General features: G+C 46.2%; 1 protein-coding gene across 2 annotated transcripts in view; it reads right to left on the minus strand.

Annotated features, from left to right (window-relative positions):
* MAD1L1 (mitotic arrest deficient 1 like 1) overlaps nucleotides 1-26,012 on the minus strand; it is a 322,579-nt gene that overhangs the window by 65,294 nt on the left and 231,273 nt on the right. For both annotated transcript variants that reach the window (XM_088529470.1, XM_088529469.1), the window contains exon 16: nucleotides 18,114-18,304. In XM_088529470.1, the coding sequence (XP_088385596.1) occupies nucleotides 18,114-18,304 (191 nt within the window). The remainder of the gene's footprint in view (nucleotides 1-18,113; nucleotides 18,305-26,012) is intronic.

Genomic DNA, 26,012 nt, shown 5'->3' on the forward strand with positions numbered 1-26,012 from the left:
TGTTATCTTGGGAGAGCTTCACTTTCCTTAGTTACAGAAAATATAAAAACACAGCTGTTTAGCAGTTAGGAAAAAGCCAAAGAGAAGGCACAGAATAATGAAGATATTTACTCTTTCTCGCAAGATGAGAAGGAAATGATACCCAGTGGAACTGGATGGCAATTTTAAACCGATATAAAACCACTTTTCTCAAACCCCGAATTCACCTCCAGAGCTCACTGTCACAGGCTGTCCCTCAGATCGAGAGTTCAGAAAAAAAAGCAAACTGGATTAGACATATTTGCAGTATGCCAGTGATTAAATACATTTACCAAAGCTTATCAAAACATCCTTACAAAGACAGCACAGTAGTTTCTTAGGTAAGGTTACACCACAGTATGCTTTGAAAACCAAAAATAAACCATCTTGCTGTGTTTGAACAAGCCTAAAAACTCCCTCTATCATGCAAGCAATAAAATTAACACTTCAATAGCAACTTGCAAAAGCCTTGACACGAGCAGAGTAATTCCTGTGCCCATTTTGCAGGTGGAAAATGAGTCAGAGAGCAGCAGGCAACAGCAGAGCTGGATTACAGATTCCTGGACATTTTGGGGCGAGTATTTGCCCACAGGAGCCCCTTTTTCCCCAGCAGCAAAACTACCCATTGGAGCAGGTCGGCAGCAACATGACTCCACGTGCATGTGTGGGTGCATGTGTGGGCTGTGGCTCTGGTGAAGGGACGCAGGACATCTCCAGCAGTGCTGGGAGTCCATCCTGGGGGATCCCACGTGGAGGACAGACGAGGGTTCCCCTTTGGGGTACACCTAGGAGAACGACAAACATGACCTATAGGGCAGCTTTCCAAAACCAGCCGTGTTGGCTGACTCAGTCCCCTAGGGACTGTATGGATTCAAGCTCGGGGAGGGCAGAGCTACCATCTCTTTCGGCCAAAGCGCCAGCAATGCCCCTTCTCCCCTGCCACACCAGCTTGTGTCCAGAAATGGCCTTCGAGGCTGAGCCTGCCCGCTCTCGGCTGGCAAGCAAAGCCCAGAGCAGCCCTGGGCAGCTCAGGAGAGCCGCGCTGCCGCGCTCCCGTCTGCAGCCTTGAGTCAACCCCGCGAGCCGACACGCGCTCTTGGGGCAACCCAGCCCCTTACGCCTCTCCGCGTGATCACGTTTGCTTTGCAAAGGCTCTGCTGGACACACGCCCCCCTCTGAGCTGCACAACATTGGTCTGCACACACTAGCATTTACCCAAAAAAAAAAAAAAAAAAAAAAAACCAGAAATGAATTTAAGTTTAAAGCCTGTAACGGCGCGAGGTGTCTCGAATGTAAAACATGGGAGGGAAGGGGGAACCCAAGTTAATAAAAGCTGTTAATTAGAGTCAAATTTGCTGCTTAATGTGCCAAGAACTACTGAGTTATGAGTTAATCAAGTGTTCTGAGTTCCATGGGAGAGCAATAAACCTGAAACTGGAAAGAGAAGAAGGACAATGTCATGGCCTTCAAATAATATGTCTTTAATACTGCTTAGCACTACGGCTCAGTTTGGGAGCATTCTCAAAGAGGTCAGGATTTCCACTATTCTGAACATCCTGTTGTATCACTGATCAACTTAGGGCTTCAAGACTTTCACAGTACAGTCAAGTTCAGAGATTTCTTTTATTATTATTTTTACCTGCACTAGTTAGAACTTCTACAATGTGTGACGGAAAGCACAGAAAACGTAGATATCTCTTCGAATCCTTGATTACTGCTTCTGCCGTTCCCTTTCAAAGGATGTTGCAGAAGTCTAAGGCAAAAGGCAGAAATGAAACACGAAAGAATTAGAGAGTATCCATCAAGCACAGAATTCAGGATCCTGCCTTCCTTGTGCAAGGACTATGGACAACACCTCTCTGCACCACGCAGCAAAGGGAGCTAGCACATCAGGCACTTCCCTCAAGAATATATTAAGAATATATTCGTGAAACCTGCAGAGAAAGAAGAGTGAATAAAGTCTGACTAGAAATAACGGGCTTTGGATATTGAGCACATCCCACATTTTAATGCATCTAGGAAAGAGAGGCAAATGAGGGGTGATTTTCTTCTGCCATTCAACTATGGAAAAATTTAATCTATTTTCACTCCAATTTACTCTTTGCAAGTCTAGCCTAGATGGAGTGCATTCTTCTTCTCTGCAGCACACTAGCCATCATTATTGTTTCTCGGTGACTGCTAAGAGAAGAAAAGCTGCAGTTGCTATGGGATCTCTGCCATCACCCAAGAGCTTTCCCAACGGGAAAACAAAAGGAAAACAGAAGATAAATATTTATGCCTCAGATTCCACCAGACTTTCAAACTTCTGCTAAAAGCAGGAGGCATTAAAAACAAAAATCAAATGGAAGAGCCAAAAGTGGATGAGGCTCAGAGATGAGAAGAGACAGCAGCAGTACAAACCCCATATCCAAGCAGACACACAACTCCATTAAAGTTAATCTACTGAGTATCAGTCATCAGTCAATGACAATTTAACTGGGCCACATTAGTGGCTCTGGTGAGTTTCTGTCAAACACAAACAGGAGCAGGTAGGTTCCTTCATCTGGAGAGCTTGACCAACGTGATCTCTCCTCTCCCTCCGCACACTCCACCTTCCTCTTCTCTTCCCTGCACAGACGTCATTAAAAGCTCTTAAAAGAAAAAAATCCTTCCTCAAGAGATCTTCTTCTGCCTTCCAACCTCTACTTATTTTAGGGGGCAAATGTGCTAACTGACTCTTGCAGAAACAACATGGAATTCTGAATTTGGGACTTGACACTGCAAGGGGTGCAGATGTTCTTAGATATCATCGTAAAACAGAGTTAGCCACAGTTTTGAATATGACAAATGCTACATAGCTACAGACGTGCCCTCTGTACCCTTGTAGAAGCCCTGAGTGTTCCTCCAACCCTTACATATAAATTACTTCCTACAAGATTTCAGCACTGTAAACAGCAAGACTCAGACCGCTGGTGAGCATCAGGGATTGCTTCCCATGTAGCAGGGTAATCTTTTTTAGGGCTAATTTTCCTGTTCCTTCCACAACATCCAAGTCCTCAGGGAAACCAGAGCCCAAAGCTAGCCCTGGGTAAAAAAAGATTAGTTTCTTCTGCATTAAGATGCTTGTAATGATTCAGCAACTTAAAGCTATCCTTCTACCAACAAGCAGTCTTTGTGGTTCCTCTTTAAGCTGATAGTTCAAAGTGACAAATAAAATAGAGGAATTTGACAGAAGTCACGACCACCTACAAAGCTGTAGCACATTTGTGAGTATAAATGGGTCAATTGTGGCCCAAACTTGCAGTTTTATTCAGCTGGGAGGATAATCCCATCCTTCTTTTAGAAAGAACTCTACTCTTTTGCCTTTCTTAACAAGCACTTCACCTGAAACATTGGCTGTTAAACTAGTAACAGCAATTTCAGTGTCATCCAAAGCTTTCAGGCATGACTGGTGCTTCCTGAGAGGTGGCTGAAATCCATGGAGGACAAGGCACTCTCCAAAGCAGGCCAGTGACCACATCTTCTATGGAATATCTAGAATACTCCTGACTCCATTAAAATCCAGCGGTTCCGATAAGCACCAAGAGCTGCCAACCTTGCGTCCTTGCTGAAAGCTGTTGCTACACAGAGGAAAACAAACTACGGAACATCCCAGCAGGCAATTTAGGGTCAGAAATTTCTCTTTTCTAACAATTAGTGGAGAGCCCTCGTGTACGTCCTCCAGCAGCCAACAAGCGCAGAGGGGAGCGGAGAGGGTCACAACCTTAATTCTGGACGCAAATTGGCTGCTGCTTCTCCACTGGCTGGGGAGAGAGGAGGCTACAGCCACGGAGTAATGAGTGAGATTACACTGCAATCAGGAACGGAGACAGGTGCTGGAGAGACGTGCTGAAAGCAGGGAAAACAGTCCTTAAATGAAACCCTTATCCTTCACCTTGTCACTGCCTCAGTGGATAATCCATGAGTCTTTGAACTCGTGGCAGTAGCCAGTGTATAAACTTCTAGGGCATTTTTTTTTTCTGCTAAATCATAACATCCTAGTGTACGTGCACGCAAGTCTTCTGCTTCATTGAGACATGCAGATGGGCAGATAGGTTACCTGGGATCTCTGGGAATATCCTTTCCTTTCTTCCAGTCGGTTCTGTGTTGTGGTTTTAAAGGATGGCCTTCCCTGGGGGACAGAGGTGAAAGCTGCAATGCTGAAAAATTATGAGTGGAATACAAGACTCCTCAGGACTTTGTGCATCATCAGATTGAGGTTATTAACAGGACCGAGCGGGGCTGAGGGCAGCTCAGCTTGTCAGCTGTAGGGAGGATAATGTGTGGAAGCAGGCAGGGCAAACAGATTTGCAGAGCAAAGACGCTCCATTTGCGAGGGGAATGAGTTTCCTTCCCTTGAAAACAGGCTCTGCAGAGCCTTACACCTGAAGATAACCTGCCCGTAGCAAAACCCTTCCTGACGGAGGCTACAGAGCACCACGTCAATGGAGATGACGGGGCAATTCTCCTGAGTGGGCATCTGGCCCAGCTTCCATGCTCACAGGTGCCATGTAAAAATACTGACAACTGCAGCAGACACTGTATATGAATCTTGTGGATATTGCCTTGAAATTAATACAATGTGCTTTGAGATTTTCATTCAATAGATATTGTGCAACGCTGTAATGGTATACTATGTACAGTATGCTGTGCTGCTAAATAAATCCCATGCCTACTAAGAACAGCAGCAATTTGATCCAAATCCCATCATTTACTCCACTCCGGACATCAACTCTTGCTTTCTTCTCATTAACACTGCTGCAACGAGTCTGGCCCATATTTACATCAAATGAATAAAATTACAGAGAAGATTACATTTGATTTACTTATGTGCCTGGCCTTCCTTTGCTTTTTTCATCTTTCTTACCTCTTTTCTTTCCTTCTTCCTTTCCTTCTTTTTCTTGTATAGCAGTTCTCTGTTCTCATTTTTCCTTTCAGTTCATTTTCATCCTTCTTTCTTTGTTCATCTCACATCTACACTTTTTTCAAGTCCAAAGTCCATTGCTTTTCTCATGCCTTTTTCTTTAAAGGTTTGATTGATTTATTCTGTACTTACGTAAATGATTTTATACAAACCATATAAACTATAGAACTCCCTGCAGAATTTCATAACCACTGCTGCCATCCGTGTAGGTAATGAAAAAAAAAAAAAGAGTGAAGTTAATGAAGTGCTAAATTAAGTGAGAATCTCTTACATCATGCTTCTGAAGCTTGCCAAAATCTGACTCTTCGAATGTACTGCAACGGCAGTTTCCTAAGACACAGGTCCTTTGCAGGAAAAGAGCCTTTAAACTGAAGTATCATGCAGGAAAAGAAAAAAAAAACACAGGTTTTTCAGAGCTGCTCGAGCAGGAACCAAGGGAACCGCTCACCTCCTGAACAACCAGGCCTCAAGTCATGAGACTGTTACTACCCCATGGCACCCAGAACGGAGGGATCGTTCTTGTCTTCTAAGGAAGAGAAAGGGAAGGAAGATGTAGGAAGGTATTTACTTTTCATATGTTGTTTAAAACAGCTGCAGGACTTCAGGCAAATGATCTCGGTCAAAATTCCTTGCATTGTTCAATCCATCCTTGCTTAACTCATCTCATGGAAGTTGTCAACGGCAGCCAGGCTATAGGCTGCCTCTCCACAGAGATGGGAATTACATCTGTAATTACAAGATATGGTACTGACCTAATAACAAATACAGCGCTCTGGAAGTCTGCACCCATGAGGATGAGTTTTGACCTCCTTTAACAAAAGATGGAAAAGAGTTGATAGGAACATTAAAGCAAGTCACGGCTCCAGAAACCTAACCATTTGCTCTAAGCATTCTGGCACTGGTTGCAGAAATTATCTTTTGAGCATATCTCACTAGCCTGAGTTGGTGGTAGCTGCTGTCCCCCCATGTCATAGCACAGATTTTGGACAAGAGCATCCGGAGACATAGAAGGGGAGCTGGAAAGAAGCAGAGTTTTATCTCTGCACCACTCATTTGTGCAGGGCTTCCCCTAACTCCCACACTAGCTCTAGGGCAAGCAGAGCTCAACAGATCCATTCTAGGCAGTGCTGGAAAAAATCAGCTTAAACTTCTTCATGGGTCTTCACAGTCCTTGGGCACAAATGGTTCCTCTTTACAAAACACACATTACCCTCAAAACAACTGGGCCTTGATAAGCTGCTGTTATTGCTCCTCACAGTTCCCTTCAAATGGCACCCTTTGCCCTAAGAGCTTCTGCCCATCTCATAATGGCAGCAAACAACTGCAGCCGTCTCTAGCTAGGACATGTTTTCTCTCCAGCACAAATTTGTAGCATTTAGCAGCAAACCTTCAATTATCACAGCACATGACCGTAAAACTTGCTCAACTGGAAACATTCAGCTATTTCTAACCTTGCCTTCAGTCGTCTTCTTTCTCTTGCCCCCAAAGCCATCTAAAATAATATTCTCCTGGAACCTCTGCACAGTCTGCCTAGCACAAAGTTAAACCATAAGTCAAAATGATTAAAATTATATGGAAATACATACATCCCTTCAACACTGTACCGGGAACATGGCTCCTAACGGGACATCACTGCACATTACTCATAAGGTCGCGAAACACAGCAGTTCCCAAAGAACCAGCACACTCCCCTCTTTATCCTAGATGACTTATAAGCAGCCATTAGTCTTCTCCTTTGGGGCCGTGCCTTCCATATGCATAATTTGAGCCTTAAAATGAACCCCCCCGATCTGGATTCCACCTGCTTGTGAGAAAAAAAAAAAAAATCTTGGAAATATATAGCAACAAGAAACTGGCAGGACAAACTCACACTCCCACTGTGCCAAATTGCAAGTTTAGTAATTCTGTTTTCTTCCCGCTGAGTGGAAGGTGTCATTAGCTGCTGTATTTAGAGCCACGGAAAGATTCTTGGACCAATCCCCAGCCTCTCTCTGAACCAGGTGGCTGATGACCACAGGAGCTCGGTGCAGCTGGGGACCTTCACCTTCATCTTCCTGCAGTCAACAGAGCAATTTTCATGGAAAGGAAATAAACGCGGGAAGCAGCGCAGTATGAAGAGAAGCCCTCAGGCTGTGTCATCCTCCTCCGAGGTGAAACTCATCCCTGTGCCAGGGCCACGGGAAAGGCTCTGCACTGTGTAAATCACTCTGGGGTGCTTTTAACACAAGAATAGCTTTCCTTCTGGGAGAGGATTTCTTTTCTCCGATGGTCTCCGTGGAGCACCCATTGAATCAAACCCTCCTTTCTCAAAGATCAACGTGATGCAACGAATCACCCACTTCCTGCGCGGCTCAGAGGAGAGCACGTAGCAGAACGCCCGCAATCGAGCGCCCGCGTACGCGGCCCTCGGTCTTGTCCAGCAGCAATAACCCACGCGCTGGAGAGACCTCAGCCCATGTGAATATTCCGAGAGCACCTGCTCGTGCCAAGGTGCCGGCCCACCTGCAAATCCCGCTTTCCTGGCAGCGCCGTGCGACGGCGAGGAGGAACGGCAGAGCGGCCGTGTTCGCCTGGCAGGATGTCAAACAAACACATTAATATTTTTACACATATCCATAACCGTGGGGGGTCTTAATGATCCATCCAGAGAGGAAGGGAGTAGGGGGAACATGAGGAACTGCCCCTTTCACATGGCGGCTGAGGAGCGGAACGCCCTGCTGTTCCCACATTTGTTTTGGATGGCGAAGCGAAGGCCACCTGCGCTGCCTGTGAATTGGGAAAATTTGTGCAAGCATTCATTATTTATAAGATAGCTGTCCACAGGCAAATTGCCTGGAATCTGCTAAAGGGAGAAATCCCTGCTCCCTTTTGCAGTTGCCTGGCATAGGCCTTTTCCATGGATACAAAGGGAAGGAGAAAAAGAAAATCACTTTCATTTCTAATTAATCTTCTGGTATATAATACTTTTAATTAGGGAAAAAAATGGGCTTGCTCTTTGAGAGAGGAGGAAGGAGCCAAAAGGGAGGCAGAAGCTTTGGTGTCTTGGCTGCAGTTCAGGCCTTGTTCCATTTAAATATGCTGGAGCAGGTGAGCAGGGAGCTCTTAGTGCTGAGAGATGCGACACAGGCTCCGAAACCCCCCAACGCTTCGAGGGGCTGCTCTGGGAAGCGGGATGGGACCCGTGCATGTGCAAACTTGGCTATTTACCCGGCAAAAGGGAAAAGAAAAATCTGAGCGGAGACAAGTGGGTAAGGTATATTCTAAAGACACTCTGGATGGAAATAAAGCAGATTCTTTACTGGACAAGGCATAGGTGAGATAAGTAGAAAGGCCCTGGGATAAGGAGATCCAACATATACATTATCCCTTGGAAATAATAATCAAAAAAGGATACTCCCCAGCCCAAATTTCCTAGCCCCTCTCTCTCCCTCCAAAGTCTCTTCCCTGTATTCATTATTAATGCCATCAGGGGTACAGATTTGCACTCCGGTTTCTGAAAAATTAATTCAATGATTAAATTTTCAGTCCCTAAGTGATGGAAGCGGCTCGGCAGGCCGGGATGCCCCTTTGCAGTGCGAGGGCCCTCGGTGCGTTGCCCGCTTCCTCGGCGCTCGCGGAGCCTCCCGGCGGGCGCAGCTCGAAGGGGGCGCGCGGGGAGGAAAATCTGGTTTCGAGTTAATCAAGTCCTGCTTTTGGGGAGAAGCCATTCCAGTTTAACAGGCTATCAACACTTGATAGAGTGCACAGAGCAAAACTCAGGTTCTCCCAAGGCGCGAGCACTGATGGCTTTTTACACAGTCCTCTGGGTAAGGGAAAATCCCCTGCTGAATGTAAATATTAATAAACACTGCGCATCTGTCACTCTTTGGCAAGCCGACTGTAGGCCGAGAGACTTTCAGCAGGGCTAATGAAGTTTTCTATGACACTGCACTTTAAAATGAAAGAATAAGGGAGGGTGACAGCTTCTTGTCCCGCAGTCAAAGTCTCTCCTCTGCAGCCACGTCCACCTGCGGGAAGAGCAAGAGCCAAGGAAGCCGTGAACTGCGAGGAGAGGCCGCAAGGTCACGTAGGGAGGGAACTACATCTCCCTTTGCCAGGAAAGCAGAGATCCCGCTGGAAATTCAGCATCCGCTCGGGAGGTACCTTGCCCAGACAGCAGCAGAGCTTCTCCACCAGCTCTGCAGCAGAGGAAGACACAGGCGGAGGAGCTGGTGCAATTCTCCATCCTCCCTTCTTGGCACCGCTATTTTTGTTTATTTTAAAGCGAACGTGAGAGAGAAGTTAGAGCTTTCGGCAGCACATGAGAGCCGAGAAGCTCCAGATTTAGATAGGAGGAGGAGGAGAAATGGCTGGATATATACTTAATTCCTAAAATGCTAAGAAGTGGCAAAAATAGAACAAACACTGAAAAACAGAACTGTTTCTTTCTGTGGCACTTTACACGTGCTAAACGTGTCTAAGTAAAAACCCAGCTAAGCCTAAAAGCAGAAGAAACACTGCAAACACCTCCCTCGTTGGGAAGCACAGTCTTTCCATCCATGTACCAGCGGCAGGAGAGGAGTGGGAGCACGGGCAGGATATTCCCTATCAGCCAGCACAGCGCTGCTGTAGTGCCTTCAGAAGGATAAAAAGGGACAAGGAGGAAACAGGAAGCACTCCCAGGAACTCTGCTGAAATCCTTTGGATGCAGGAAAACAGCCAAGCTCCACTACTGGAACTCATCCTTCTCCAAACCAAAGGGGATTAGCGACAGCCCAGATTGCACCTGGTTGGGGCTGTGAAAACTACGGGAAGGTAGACATTCCAGTCAAAGGCAGCTCTTGGGAGGATGGGGGACTTGGACACTGCATTTCCTCCTGAAATGCATTATTTAGGCAACATTTCTAAAATCCCTACAGATTTTTTTTTTTTGCGGGGGGGAAAACCCCTCCTTGCTAGCTGCAAAGGATTCATGCTGAGTGCCAGCACGGTGCCACCAGGAGCAAATAGTGACGTGCAGAAGCCTGAAACACCTTTACCGCATTCCCTGACACTTTTCAGGGCAAATGTGACAAAGTTGCCTCCTGGAAAACCTCCCTGCTTTTCTCCCTGAAGCTGCTGCCTTTGTGAAGGATTCGGAATACAAGCGCTTTTCTATGATGCTCAATATCTTAAAGTATTCTGAGCCGAGAGCCTGGATGTGCAGGAGGGATGGAGCATCGACACGCACGGCGCTCGCTCCCTCATGCTCTCCCGTGGCAGCCCGGCCACCGTGAAATCCAGGAGGCTCCCGCTGAGCTCAGGTGGTTCTAGTGAGCCCACCCCACACCCTGGCTATTAAAGCCCCCCTTTTAGAGCAGACACAGAGCAGATGTGTCCCAGCTGACCGCAGAGCTGACACCCGTCCCGTGACACCGCCGTGCCATGGAGGGGACGCCGCCACGGGGTGCACGGGCCCGCTGCGCTGGGGAAGGGGAAGGGGGAAATGGAAATGCTGGAACAAGCACTTTGGCACCATTTCTTGGCTGGGCTAAAGGTTTATTCCTGGGATGACGCTTTCCTGCAGACTAAGGAAAATTAAATTTAGCACTTTGCAAATAAATAGGTTAAGGCTGAAAGGACACTATTTAGGAATTTACTGCTTACAGCAGCTTCAGAGATTATAGATCCATCACCATCTATTACCTTGCTAGTTACTGCTTCCACTCTGCCTATCTTTCCCACTTAGAGAGTGGTTCTTTCATCAGGTCTTTTTCTGTTCCAACTTGAAACTGTCATCACTCTAATGGAATTATATGAAGAAAAACAACTTCAGGCTGCAGCGACTCTGCCAAAAAGCCAAGGACATCTCCTGTGCTTTCCCAGGACCAGACAGGGAGATTCTTCTCTGTCAGAGGAAGACGGTTGTCCAACAGGCTCCAGGGAGATAGGATGAAGGACAGCGGTTTGCATATTTCCAAAACCTCTGGGCACAGCTGGACCCTTTCTCTCAACACTAGGAAACACAACAGCTTTCACAGTGATCAACAAAGCTGCTGCTGCCGGTAACCTGTGCTGTAGCTTCATGGTACCTACACCGCGTACGGCATGAGAGCTCCTCATACCCACCAGAGAACAACCTCCTGCCTTGCCCTACGCTCAGCTGTTCCACTCTCTGCTTTACAGAAAAGTCATCTGCAGATACTCTCTTTCCAGATTCAGCTACATCCCAGAAATGCAAAGTGACAGCTATCACACGAAGCATCCTCTGGAGCCTTCCATTAAGGCAGACAAACTCTTCAGTTTAAGCTCGAAATTTATGTCAGTTCCCCAGAACACAGCTCAGATAGTTCCACTATTAGCAGCTATATACTCTTGCTGATACTGAATACAGATTAGGAACAAATTAAAAATTTCAAGCTTCAGTTTGATATAAGCTGATACATTCCCTCCAAGATATAGGCAGACAGGCTTGTCTTCTTCATCTAGAAGCTAAAGATACCATCAAAGGGCAGTTCGGGGAGTTATCAAAGCTGGAGGTCATCCTCACCTCTCAACTTCCCTGCCTCCCCTGTAAAAGAGGAAGGGAAAACGTAATTTAGCTATGAATCCTGATAAAACAGATTTGACATAAAATACCTTTCCATATTTCTTACTCAGAAGATCTTCTCATGCACTTGGCAAACAAGAAAATAGATTAAATCCAAAGTCCTAAAATACTAGCAAGCTACCTGCTCTTTGCTAACTTTCTGATGGATCTAAACTTACATTTTCTGAAGATCAGAGTTAGGACCATTTGTGCACTCATTTATATGAGCCAAATGGGAGAACGGGACAGGGTTTTCACCATTTCCACGCATATGAATTATAACAGATGACAGAATAGTAAATCCAACTGCTAGTTTATGTCCCTATTACATATTAATTCCTTAAATATGCAGTTGCAAAGACTTGTTTAGTAGCACAGAGCAGGACTGTGCCAGAGGTGTAACAGCAGTGCATGTAGCAATGCTCTTTCAGAGGTTTCCCAGTTCAGCTCTGCGCTCTGTCGCTGTTGCACGGATAGAGCACCATGGCAAGGGGACAAGGTGAACAGATCTGTATCACCACTCTGATAGAACAAGTAATGAAGCGGAGAGTCTGCACGGCACATTATGCTTGAGACCCCCCAATGGTCTGGAGCACATCAAACCTCAAAAAATGCCAGGTCTGAATCCCTGATGTGCTTCCAAGCATCTGCAGCAATAACTGCCTTGGGATATAGTTAGGAATCTGGAAGCAGAGAAGAAGCTGCACTCAAAGGGGGCGAACCGGGTAGTATTTTTGCTTTTCTAAAAGTAGCCTCTCAAAAATAAAATGTAGGAGACCTCTGCTTAGTTAAAGCTCTGTGGGGAAACCCAAACCTTGAAGATCTTGTGTTCCTCTAAAGAAGAGCTGCCTAACAAGCTTTGAAATACAGCCTCTTATCTTAAACTGGCAAGCAAGTTTGGGAAAAAAGCATATTAACTGGTTTATGCAGCACTAACTTCATGTTTAAGAGCCATGTAGTAATTGAGCATTTAGACTTTGAAGCTCGGTAATAGGGATGACAGAAGGAGCAGACAGTTCTGAGCCCTGGCTCTAGTCTCAGCCCCTAGTCTCGGTGGTCCCTTGGTTGCCACAGGGGACCTGGGACCATGACGCTCCATCCCCTGCTCCTCAGTGGTCCCCCACTACATCCCGCCTCATCCAAACCCTGGTGGGAAACAACCAACAGCCTCATCAGCCAAACTAAGTTTAGTTTGAAACCTTTTAACTCTTAAATTCCCAATTGATGGCAAAACACAATCATTTATATTTACACCACAACAAGTAAAATTAATGGGTGACATTTATATGAGCCCAGATGTAGACTTCAGATAGAGATGATAGATACATCAAGACCACATCCCCCATGGGAATCTTTTGCTGTGTTTCAATATTTGCAGACAGCTTTTTATGCGCACAAACAACAACCACCCCCCCACACACACACTTCCATCGTTAATTATATTTCCTCCCCGGAGATTAACAAATCTTTTGCCCCAGTCAACCACAGGTAACAGTTATAACTCCCAAAGCAAGAGATAAGGCCTAATTATATTTGTATTTAAACAAATGCTGCTTACTTGAGAAAGAAGAGCGGCAGTGAGCGCAGCCACTCTTGGTGGCGGCTCTGTGTGGGCTGAGCTGTGGGGAGCTGGGCTGCTAATAACTGGGGCAACTTGAAGGCTGGTCAATGCTTTGCCATGTGTCACCAGCCATATGTCACCTCCGCTGATTCCTCAAGCTGACTGCTTCTTTTTTTTTAGAGGGGTCTTCTCACTAACCTGTTCTTGGGACAAGGCCAAACGCCAGCGCAGGGTCACCTCGAGGCTCCTAGGCCGCTGCTGTCGGGCGGCGCTCGGCCTAAGGGAAGGCAGCGCCGCCTGATGGTGCCTCGTGCTGGGGCAGCGTGTGGCAACCGGGGCACAAACGGAGGTGGCCCGTGCACCAGGTGTCCCTCTGAGGCCCCGCGAATGACATCCCTGCCCAGAAACTCCAGTTTAATTAAATCCTCGTCCTTCTGCGTTCCACGGCGCTGTGTGAATGAGCCACTTGTGACTCCCCCTAGGCAGACAGGGCTGTCTCTGCTGTTTCACTAAATAAGAGATATTTTAATGAAGAAAAAGGAGATTTGGAAGGAAGGAGATGGCGGCCACCACCTCTCCTGCCTGAAAACAGCCCTTGTCTTTTAAAGCATGGGGTCGGGCATCAGCTTCATTCCACACTAGCATTGTGTCTCCATCCTCACATGCTCCCATGACAGAGGCAGGAATCTTATTCCCCATCACACAGATGGAGAAACAGAGGCAGAAAAAGAGCCCTAACTTTTCTTGAGACAAGGGTTTCAGCCCAGCCTCTGATGCCTTGGAACAATATCTTTTTCGCTCAGAAATTCTGCAGTAAAAAGAATAGCTACTGCCTGGTCTCCCTCAGTTCCACTATCCTCGAGGTGCCTGGTTTCACTAAAATAAATGAAAACAAATAAAATAAAAAAGCCCACCCTGCCTTGGGGGGTAGATTGTTGTTCAGGGAAGCAGTAAGAGAGAAGCACTGTCAGGAAGAAGAGGAGGAAAACAAATACAGAAAGAGCAGAGTAACATGAAGATGGTAGCAAAAATTCAAGATAGATCCTATAATGAAACAGACTAGTAAAACAGGTGAACATGAAATGTAAGAAGCTAAAATACAGGATTTGATCCTATAACACCATCGACTGCTTGACAGCTCTTGGTTGAGAGCAGGCTGCCCCTCGCACACTTAACTGTTTGACTTCGGTCTCCCCAGATTTCAGCTAATAATTTGTTGGCATCATGCTGTGTTTGAAATGTTACTTCTGAGTTAGGGCAAGAGAAGAAAGACTGGCAAATTCAGGGAGCAGAGAGAAGTGCTAATTTAGTAAATAGCCAAAAGAAGGGAAACTTTAAGAAGTTACCTACGCACCTACCTACCTATCTCAGGCTTCTATTAAGCTCCAGTTGTTTGTTTATTTTAAGAGTGAGTCCACCTGGCCTAGCATCCAGCCTGCAAATAGCCATCACCAACACATGTTTAGGGAAAGGAAGCTTAAGAAGCGGTAAATATTAATAAGCATGGGGGACTTGCTGCTACACACTGACTCCCACCTTCCAGGGATCAGTGGCTGAGGTAATTCCAGATCAAGGCTCCATTGGGACCACCAATTGCAAACACCTGCATCCCCATTAATTGTATCATTAAGAACTTTCTCCTTTGGTGTTCCATGCTAGTCATCAGTCCAGAGCTGGTGTTTGCTCTTGTGCTGTGCCCTTCATCCATCAAAGAACCCCCACACTAGAGCAGCCTTTATCCCTCCACCGCTTACGCTCTGCTGCTCTGCGGCACTGAACCGCACGAGAAGCACGTGGTAACTCCTGAGGATGCCTTGAAGCACCTCTATACACCTGCTAACTGACTCTTTACATCACTATTTAAGCAGATCTGAGTCAAAGACACTGTGTGAGCACTGGCTTTCAATTCAGCAGATTGCAGAGAAGCTGCTGATTTTATTGCTATATCAGTCTTCCAACTGGACACCAATAAAGGGTTTATTTTGCAGCAAGAAGTGCCAGCCTCAAGCCTGGCAACATCTGCAAACTGTGTCATGATGCTTCTGTTTTCATCTGCTGGCTGATATCTTGGGAATTCTCTTTCAAGGTAGAAGGTTTACCATCTTGGGGATGCTTTTCTACAAACTCCTGCTAGTGTTTGTGTTTCAATTTGATAGTTTTGGCAGAAAATAACAACACGGGCAAGATCTGGAACGAGACAGAATTCTGTATTCTGGAAGACTCGGCTCTGGGGACACAGAAAAGAAGGGGAACCAGAAGCTGATGTGCTGTCTAGCTGCAGCCTTTTGGTCGGAACTGCTTATGGCTTAGACATATAATACCACAGCTACAAACAACTGAGCTCCTGCTCTCAGCAGCACCTTGAAGCAGTATGGTCACAAATTAAAAGGATTTCCTCTATTATTTAGGACTAATTGGCTTCAAAAAACTTGACTGGGGACCATGTTCTTCAGGCACACACACAAGAAAAAAAAAACCCACTGTTTACTTTCTCTGCACTGTTTGTCCATTTGTACAAGCGTCTCCAAATCATCTCCTCTTCAAATTCAACCAGTCTCTCTGTTTACGAAAAGCTTTTCTTTGTCTGAAAAAAATTCCATTGCCTTTCTAAAGACCTCGCTCCCTCCTGTCATTCGGGACTTATCTAGAGACCAGGGTAAACAGCAAGACATACATGCAGCCAAACAACAACGTCCTCATTGCTGCAGCTTAAATCTGAGTTAGCTGAACTGATTTTGAAGCTTCACAGCAATGTTTGTTTGTTTTAATAGATATCTTTAATAGATTGTTACAAAGAGAGTAAATGCAGTCCCGGGTATCTCATGAGTGGCCTGGCCTAGATACATATCCCAAGTATTATGCAGAATGCAAAGTTTGTATTATGGACTAACACATCTAATGCACCAGTAAAAGTAACAGAATATGAAACTGCCTAGTGACCCAATAACGAAGTACTACTTTCTGCCCAAATCTTTGGAAACTAAAATCCTGGTGAGGAATTTACACATTACTTTCCATAGCATCTAATCACAAGAACAAAAAAGAGCAAGCAAGAGCGAGAGTGAGATGTGAAGTCTGAGCAGTGCCTTGCTGCCCAGGCACCCGCACACCGAGGGTCTGAACATCCTTCAACTTGATGAGCTCATCTGTTGCATCCATAGGGATTGCCAATAAATATTGATATGGCTTCATTGGAATTCAGTGCTCATTTATGGATGCAGGCATTTGTATTCACAGCATGCCATTGTGATTAACCCTTTCGCCGAGGCTCTAATTCTAATTAATGTGAATTGGCTGGAAACATACAGCATGTAGATAATATGCTACGGTAACAACACACATTACTTGGGAAAACTAAGCACGTCCTTCATCTTCATTTAGCTTTGAAAAAGTTACACTACAGTAGCTACTACCGCATCCCTGCTACTGAAGCCACACTGAAAATTAAATGCCACCAGCAGTGCTACTGAAATACGCCCTAAAGTTTACAGGCAAACTACAGAAACTTGTAAAGAGCCAGGGGACTTTTCCGGTTTAATTATATAAACCTTGTTCCATAAATTGCTTGAATGGAATAAATACAAATAGCATTCCCTGCTTTGTGACCTCTTTGGGTTAATGAAATGTACACGAACACCAGTGAGTCAGTTATGGCTCAGAAATTCCACAACATAAACACACAACCTCGCTGAAAAGCCCCAGTCAGGATTCAAGCATTCCTAGATACAAGAGAAGCAGCTGCCAGGACTCGGGAAGGAAATACTCTGTTGTTTATATTCCACTGCTACTCAAAACTGCAGACTTGGGAATTCTCTCCAATCTACGTAACAGTGAGGAAGGGTCTGAGATTCTGTTCTTCAGGCTCTGATTATCAAATCTGCTTCATTTATCCAAAGAGGTGTGTGAAATCAGACACGCAGCGGAATTCCACGAATCACCAAGCAACCCATCCTTGGATTTGGGAAGCTGGGATCCCAAAAATTCTGCTCTACCTGGTGACATAGACTCCTTCCTCCAGAAATATTTGTGAATGAAGACTTGAGTGAAGGAAAGAAAGCAAGAATACCATTTAAACAACAACAACAATTACACTTGCCTATTCACTGTCATTTAAGGAAATAATACTGCAGCATGTGCCTGCTGCACAAGGCAGCAGGGCTGCAGAAAGAGAACTTCTCCAGCTCCTGCTTGCATATTCCCTGCCCACGTTGAACTCCTCCAAAATCTGCTCATAAATGCGACTCACTCCAGGGGAATCAGTTGGAAGCAAATGTGACTTTGAGTGCCAGTTGTGGTTGCCACAGAGAAGGGAAGAGTTCTCCCACTGACCTGTAAACCTGGGCTGTTGACATTCAAACCAATGTAAAGATGTCACTAAACAGCTCGGTGACTCTGATGTCACACCTAATTCCCTGATGTGTCAGTCCAACTGTGCTATCTGGAAGATAACACAGAAGGAAAAAAGCACCTATCAAACCACAACCCGAGCTCAGACCACCCAGCTAGACCAATGCTGCACTTGGCTGACAGCAGACAGGCAATTCCTGCTACTCATCCGAGCCGCTCAGATAAACGGCACCTCGTGCAAACAGGGATGAGCTCAAAAGAGATTCCAATTTACATGAAGACAAGATGATGGCACACAGGCAGGATAGAGGATAACAACGGCTGTAAGGACAGCTCTTGTAGCGAAGTCAGGGTGAAACCTTGATGGTTACATAAGGTTTTATTGCTGTAGTGTATATCACTGCTATTAGAAAAAGGCGAATTGCAAGGCCAGGCATCTTAGATACTATGCATATATAGTGTCTTCACTTTACTCCCCGTTAACTTTGATATATAAGTGGGAGACCAGATGCCAAATCTTCTAAGGCAATCTTTTAAAAGAAGAAAGGATTTTTACTTCCCTCAGAAGGAAAAACTTGTCACATACCAAGGGAGCAATGATTTTCCAGTGTAATGACAGAGAAAGAGCAAATACATTCTGGCGTGCTGAAAACCAGGAAGCCGAGGAAGCAGGTGCAGCGAGGAGCGCGCCGACTTACCTTGAAGAGCAGGCAGTCCCCTTGGTGCTCAGCATAAATCGAGGTGAGTCGATACTGGTTCTCAGTCGTGATGTCGATCTGGTACCCTGTCAGTGTGTAGCAGACCTTGCGAAACTCCTGGATCTTTGTCTGAAAAACTTCCTTCAGCCGCTGGTTTTTCAGTTCTGCACTTTCCACTTGCTTTTTCAGCTCTACAAAGGGGAAGAAAACGGCTACTTGGTTATATGTCATCAGCATAGAGACCTTGCGTTGCATTTACAGTGCTAGCCAAACTAAGCTAATTGAAAAGTTTAATTACATTTTTTTTAAAATGATTTAAGCAAGCAGAGTAAGAAACAGGCAAGCTAGATTTCCCTCCTCCTGTCCCCAGAGGACCAAAAGATAATAAAACTGGGGAATGAGGAAAACAGACGTCCTAGTAGGATGAATTTTCATTTTGCTCCGCCAGCCTGTTAGCAACTTACTATTAATTCAAAGCTATAGCATGTTTCCCCCTACACACACATCTTATTTCCTATCCAGAACCCAGGAGAAGGGTATTGTGTGACAGGGAGCAAGAGAGTGGAAAAAATGGTTGCAAATCTGCCCCTGAAGGGCAGTGTCGGGAGGAAGCTGGCAATAAGGGAAATCTCCTCCAGCGCAGCTTGATTCGACTCTAAGTGCCTTGGTCTCACACTGTCACACTGCCTAAGAATCCCTGAAGATTTGGGGGGGGTGGTTGTTATAGAAAACCCTGAAGAGAACCACTGTCTCCTTCCATTTGCTACCTTAACTTCTAGTCCCTAAAGGCAGGTCCTGTGAGACTGCTTGCCACTCACCCCGTTTTCGTGCCGCAAAGGGAGCTGCCAGCGCTGGGAATCCTTCGAGACGCTGCACAACAGTTTCCATGAATCTCTCACCCCAGGTGCCTTCTGAGTAATTAAACCTCGATTTATCCCCCCATTAATTATAGAGATTGGCTTTACTTTCATATACATCAGAGATCTCTCCCAAGTCAGCCTGTTTTCTCAACACTGCAACCAGGGCTAGAAAACAGACTTCCCTGCTCAGGTACCTCCTTGTCACTCTGAGCCTTAAGGCAATGTCTATGCAGAGAACAGTGGCATAACTGCAGCACACGGAGACCACAGCTCTTTATTTTAGCTAATTCAGGCTCTGGCTCTAGGACAGCAAAAGCTTCCATGCAAGGCGCCTGTTTGAGTGTGAACGAAGGCTGAGGGCTGGTTTAGCCCATGCTGAAGCATTGCTGCCAGCCAAGCCACAAGATAAGGGTTTTGCTTGAGTATTTGCTGCCCTTGACCTCCCCATGCAGTGCACTGAGAACCAGGGCACGGTGGCTGCGACGCGAGGGAAGGCAGCAGCACGGGCCACTCCTCGCCCTTCCGATGGAAAAGGAAATTCCATGTGAATTCAAGGGCCTTAAATGCCACGGGGACAGAATTCCTTGGGCTGGAATCCAGGTCAGCTTAATCTCTAGGAAAGGACAGGAACTCTTTAATGGTTTAAAAGAACTACATGTCCCATTCCTTGTGAGGGAGGGCATCCATGTGGGCAGCTCCTTTCCTCCGGTTAATTCAGCACCTGCCTGAGCCGCTGTGTAGAAGAGGGAGGGCAAATGATTTCCCTGGCTCTGCTCTCCCCTGACCTGTTCCAGCTACCACTGCTTCATCAAAGAGGGCAAACCAGTTAGGAAACATCATCCCCTGGGCTCGAAAAGGCTCTTGGCCACCCACCTCCCCAGCATCACCAAACTCCTGGCTGTGCAACTACCACGACCCTTCCCTGGATTGCTACAACCCTCTTCCCATCATCTCAGCTGGGTCCAGCCCTTTGATTAACTGAGTGATCAGCCCCTGAGATCACAAGGTTAATTGGTGGCTCTGAGTGTGATTATATTCTCGCACTCTCCCTTTGGCTGCGCATTCCTAACAACTGTTCAGGACAAAATCATGCATATGAAAGTAAAAATTCAGTGTCTACATTGCCGTGGTAAATAACATCGCACCGCTGTCAGAGATGGCACTGGCTTTAATATATCTCAGACGTCCAACAGGGATTTTTTTTGTCCTAATAAATGCAGCCTAGCCTTGGAAAAGTAAATCTGCCTTTTCCTACTGCATCTCGGAGGCCGCCTTTCCTGACTTTCATCAACTCGGGAGGCTGATGGTGCCCTAAGTCATGAACTGCAGGAAGAGCTTTCATTATTCATGACGAGTTACTGCCTTTTGCAGCGGAGCAACTTGGTAGAAAGGTGGCCTGAGCAAGTAGACTTGGGAAATGCAGGCTGGGATCCCATTGCTGAGGCAGAGCCACTGAACCCAGCTTGAGACCCCCTTGGGTACTTTATGTGGCATCTCCCCATGCTTCTGAAGAGAGACCTCGTGCAGGTTTTGCGTCATACCAGCCAGCCCCAGGGCAGCTTCAGACACCACAGGGTGTCTAAAATGTCACAAGAAGTCTATATTTAAGGCCTCTGAATCCTATCTGCATAGTCCCCTATCTGTTAATGCACTCCCACGTGTCCTCGGATAAAGGACCTGGTGTCTCTTCACCATGGCTTTGCCTTGCCCGTATTGCTGGTTGCACCACACAGAGCGACCTGGAGATGTTCGTTAATCTTGCTCATTTTCTGCACACAAAGAGAAGATGTTAAGCTAAGAGGCAGCTCATTGTCTGCTCTGCTTCCCGATGCAAAGAATCGGCCGCGCTAATTCTCAAGCTCTACCTAATACCGATGATTCCCGCCAAACTTCTAGCACTGTCAGGAAAATCTGTGTTACAAGCCATAATTTGCACAGAGTGCAAATCAGCATATTTCAGACAAATGCTTAAGACACAGCTGTAGAGGCAAGTGAATAGAGGCAGCTCCTTTCAGGACGGGTCGAGGTGCATTAATAGAGCGGGATTCTGATGACAGCATTAGTATTTCCACCCACTCTATCTACCACCTACAGAACAGTGAACGGCTTGATCCTCTGAGATCTTTCACAACATTTGGAGAATTAAGTTTAATTATATCTTTAAAAGACAGTGTTTGAAAACTCCACTGCCTGTATTTGGAGCACTCCCTTCTGTTTCTGTGTTTGATTCGGTTGCGCGCGGTGAACCGACACGAGAAGTCGCAGGTGCTGCTCTGCAGAAAGCACGAAGGGGAAGGACACACCACCCACGGCCTTCGTCCCGAAAAAGGGCTGATAAACCAGCAAACCACAAATAAGGACCAAGAAAACGAGCATCACATTTGTCAGGTTATGCTTTGGATCAGGGGTAATGATTGTTTACTTTGCCTGCGGAGAGAAAAAAATATATATGAAAACAAGAGAAGAACAGACGGAGAAGGAAAATATTTGGAAATCATCCTGCAAGGCTGGAAGGTCTCCTCTGCATTCAGGCCAAGTGAACGCACAAAAGTTGCCCCTTCTTGAGAGTCTGAAAGGAAAAAAATCCTCTCTGAAAAAATCATTAATCTGTTACAAAATTAAATTGCCAAATTATTAACTTCCTCCTAACGATGCTGCTTCTTGAAACACCTTGTATTTTCAAACACTTACACTGACTTTAATGAATAATTCAAGCTATTTTGGATAAATAAATAAAATATGAGCTGGTCTTTTCTGGTCTCTCACATTGAAAATGTCACTGCTTTTTACTCCATTGCTTTTACACTCCTTACATCGGAAAATATTCAGTTGCCTGGAAATACCACAGCTTGGCTCTTACTCTGCACTAGAGTTCAGCCAGGTCAATCTACAGGATCAGCAGCCCCTGCACTAAAGACCACCAAACCCAAGATTAACTTTTTCCCCAGGGAAAGAGGTGAAACAATGTGGCTTTCTGCAGGCCAAAAGTGGCATGAAATTACAGGTACTGCTGGTCTTTGCCAAGCAAACGTAAATTTATTCTGCCTGCCATGAGAAAGATGCCACGAGCCATGTAGCTGCATTAATTCAGCTGCGATACCAGCTAACATACATCTCTCCCACTAAGTCCAGAATTCTTTGCTAATTCTCTATTTAATGCTGCTTTCCTTTGGTCTCTTTAAATGTTTGGGGTCACTCACTTCAACACATAAGGGACAAAATATTTTGCACCACACTAATCCCCTTCTTTCTTTGACTTCCAAAATGCCCCACACAGACCCTGGCCAATGTTGCTGCTATGAGGGACACCACACAGTTCATTTTCACAAGGTCCAAGACGGCAAGAGGAGATGCTGTTTTCTTAGTTCCAAGGAGCAAGGCCACAGCTGTCCCTTTTCCTCTCTCACCTCCACGAGCTGCTTCTCTCCATTTCCATAAAGTCACGCTTGGCATGCAATGTCACCCATCTATCACCCTGCTCACACCTTGCAGAAGTGGCACCTAATTACTCTGCTCCTGCAGCTCTGTCCTTCCCGTTGGCTCTCTGCAACTCTAATGCCACCCTGCTGTATCCAAAACCTTCTGAGTCATTCCTCTGTTCAAACCTTGGGCTGAAATTCCCTCTCTCAGCTTTGGTTTATGACGAACATTGTCTGAAAAGAGTTCTGTGGTACTCTGCTGAAGGACACTGTATAAAAATAAATCGTATTGTATTAAATAAAGCCTAATGGGAGAGGAGCGGAGCCTTTTCTGATGCAGGCAAGTTTACAACCACTGCTCTCCAGAAATAAGACCCATTTGCTGGATTTTATGGGTGTTTTACACCGGGGGCGGCTGCGGGACGCCGGGTCTGACTGGCACAGCAGCTCCAACCGCGCTCACCCAACCTCGGGTCTAGCGGCTGCAAACGGCGCTTGGGAAAACTCACAATTTGTGACATTACAACCATGAATTATAACTCTCCTTAAAGGTAAAAACAGTTTTATATTCAGCAGACTGCACTGGCTGTTCAGTTCTAAACCTAAGTGGTATTTATTTGATCAGTCAACATTATTTTTAACTGTGCATCTACCATATGGTTCAACGCACCTCTCGGCCCCCTCCTCCAGCACCCGCCAGCCCTACCAGCTCGCGGAGGAGTTTTCAAAGGCTGCATCCTGAAAGCAGAAGTCTCCATGGCCAGCTACAGCTCTCACATGGCCCAAGAATTTTGTGGACACATTTCCACTGAGAAAATTCCCTATATACTTATTTTCAAAGCCTCTACCTGGGATAACCTAAATGAGGCATCATTTCTTGGAAAGAGAAGCCCATCATTAACCTTTATCTTCACGAAGTGGCCGAGGGCATTAGAGGCTGGGCTAGGGCAGAAGCAGCAGGATGAGGATTCAGGAATGAAGCTATGGAAGGGAAGAAGATGAACTTCCTCCTGTATTACCTGCAGATATTTTACATATGGTTAGACTCAACTAACTTCCTTTTCTTCTCCTGGTAACCCTGAGATTACAACATGAGCTTGCCAAATTCACCAGCAAACTTGAAGGCGACCAACTTGCAGGTGTTATGGGGCTGGCAGATGAACCAGGAGCGAGCGAAAGGCTCTTTCCAAGCATTCCAGTGTGGACACAGCTTGGGGCTTCTCTCCCCTTCCTCCTCCTGCTCACGGCAAAGCTGCTGCTGGGCAGGAGAGGCACCTGAGAGGTGACAGACGCTGCTCCGCTCGCCCGCAGCCCTGCGCTGGGCACCGCGGAGCGCAGAGACACCCCGGGTGGCTTTAACACAACCGGCTTCAACAGCGTCTGCTTGCAGCAACGCAGAACCCGGCGGGCAAGGCAAAACCCACCGTCAGATGCAAGATAAATTAACCTCGGGAGAGCTCTTTATTGCCCAAGGTGGACTTCACAAATTAGTATGATGTGGCGCAGACCTTTTGGAAGTCAGGTTTGCCTGGTCATAAATTGTGAGCTGACTGTGAAGACAATCTCCCCCAAATGATGATAAAATCTTTTAGCCGCAATTCCCTTCCACGCAACAATTACAGCCACACAGTGCTCACAGAACAAAGTGGTGTCAGCTGCAGCTGGAGCCGGTCATTAACTTCAGATGCAAGAAATAGCATCACCTTAAAAATACAAATATACTGTGTCACTTCAGCTTACAGGGAAATAGTTATCTTCTGCTTCTAGAACAAGTTAACAAACCGAGCATAAGCCTTCTGCTTACCAGGTAGTCTATTCTGGAGTTATCCACAAAAAAAGAAAAAAAAAAAAAAAAAAGAGATCGGGACTTTTTCTTGGCTACAGTTCAGGAAAGTTCAGTAGCAAAAATAGAAGCTCATATTCCTTGTCAGAGGAAGAGATTCACTTCTTCACTAGGCTGTTTCTTAAAAAAAATAAAGGGCAGTGGTTTAGAAGCTGCTCAAGTGTCTAATGTAAGAATTAATCCTAGGGACTATATAATTAACATATATAATACACATTGTAATTACAAGCAGTAGTCTGCAGAACCATCTAATAGATGAATTTATCCCCGCTCCAATCACCTCCCCTGCACTCTGCCCATTATCTTGTTTCCACTGGCACATCACTACTATTAGCACTACCCCAAAACACTGCATGCTATTTAAACCTCTGAGCAGCATCAAACATCTGCTATTAAAATAAACACAGAAAAACTGCTCCAGGAGCATTTGTTTGTTCCCTCTCAAAATGAAGATTTTTTTTTTTTCAGGAATTACTGTAATCTGAATAGCAGGCTGGACAATATTCAATCATGCATTAGAGAGCGCTTTACACTTTATGATCTCATGATGTTCACCGAGGCTCCAAGCGGGAGCTTTCCACCGCTGGCAAGAGGCCATTTCCAGCGTCCCCTGGAGCGCGGCCCTTTGCTCCTGCTCCAAGGACCTTCCACGTTCGAGCTGTGGTGCTGGGACGCGCGGAAACGCTCCTGTGTCTCCCTGGGAATACCTGGCATTATTCTGCTTCTGGGCCTCCCTCTGCCCGCCGCGGCAGGGCCGCTTTGCTGGCAGGCCAGGCCACGTCCCGCTGGCCCCGCGGCCCAGGCTGCTGGCCCGAGCAGCACGAGCCTCGGCCACGGGGACAAAGCACAACGCTTGGCCCGCGGGGATGCCGGTGCCACACGCGTTCCTGATGGGAGAAGACTGACGAGGTTGCTCTGTGTGTTTGTTATTTCTAAGCTCTAAAAAGCCTCCGTTTGGCCCTTCTATTCAGTCCTTTTTTTTTTTTCCATTTCCATTTATTCCCTTAGCAGCGTTTCTGAGCACTGGCCCTGCGCACAGATCGCTCAGCCTCACTCCGCTCCGCGCCAACCGCCCAAGGCTCCCCCGGAGCCTCCTCTTTGCCCGCGCCGCTCCGCTCACCCCCGCGGGCCCCGCGCCGCCCCTCACAGCACGCCCCGCTCCGCACGATGCTTATCGGCGCATTTTTCACGTTCTGCTTCATTTTCTAGTGTCCGCTTTATGAAAACAGTCCTTTAAAGATGAGCGCGCTGGAGCTGACCCAAACGCTGGTTCAGCATGGAGCGGCAGAACAGCAAGCAGGGAAAGGGGCTTTCAAGCAACACAACTGCGGGAATGTGACACAGACAGTAAGGACAAGCAATCTTGTCCCTGGAGCATGAAAGATGTTTGGAAACAGAGCCATCTCCTGGATAACCGGGCTTTCAATCACATTATTCCAGCCTCAGGAGCTCCTATTTCCATTGCAGGAGCCAGAACTGCTACTATGAAACAGGAAGAGTTATTTCTCGTAACTCTACACTAAATGAAGCCTTGAGGTCTCCATGGGATCCCCACAAAGTGTCCCAAGACTGGCAATAGCACCAAAATCATTTCCGGGCAGGGAGACAGGAGAGGTAGCATCTGTCTCAGTCCAAGAGCTGAGGCTCGTTTCCTCATTCTGAATTATTCATCACATGCTAACTTCCAAACCAGTTCAGTTTTAAATTTTTAAATATTTAATAATTGGGTATTAAATATTCATGCAATTTTATTAGAAATTTTGGAAGTTGGGCACTA

Source organism: Tinamus guttatus, unplaced genomic scaffold (genome assembly GCF_059628265.1).
Source record: "Tinamus guttatus ecotype Peru unplaced genomic scaffold, ASM5962826v1 Tinamus_guttatus_pri_ptg000330l, whole genome shotgun sequence".
In the NCBI taxonomy this organism is placed as follows: Eukaryota; Metazoa; Chordata; class Aves; order Tinamiformes; family Tinamidae; genus Tinamus; species Tinamus guttatus.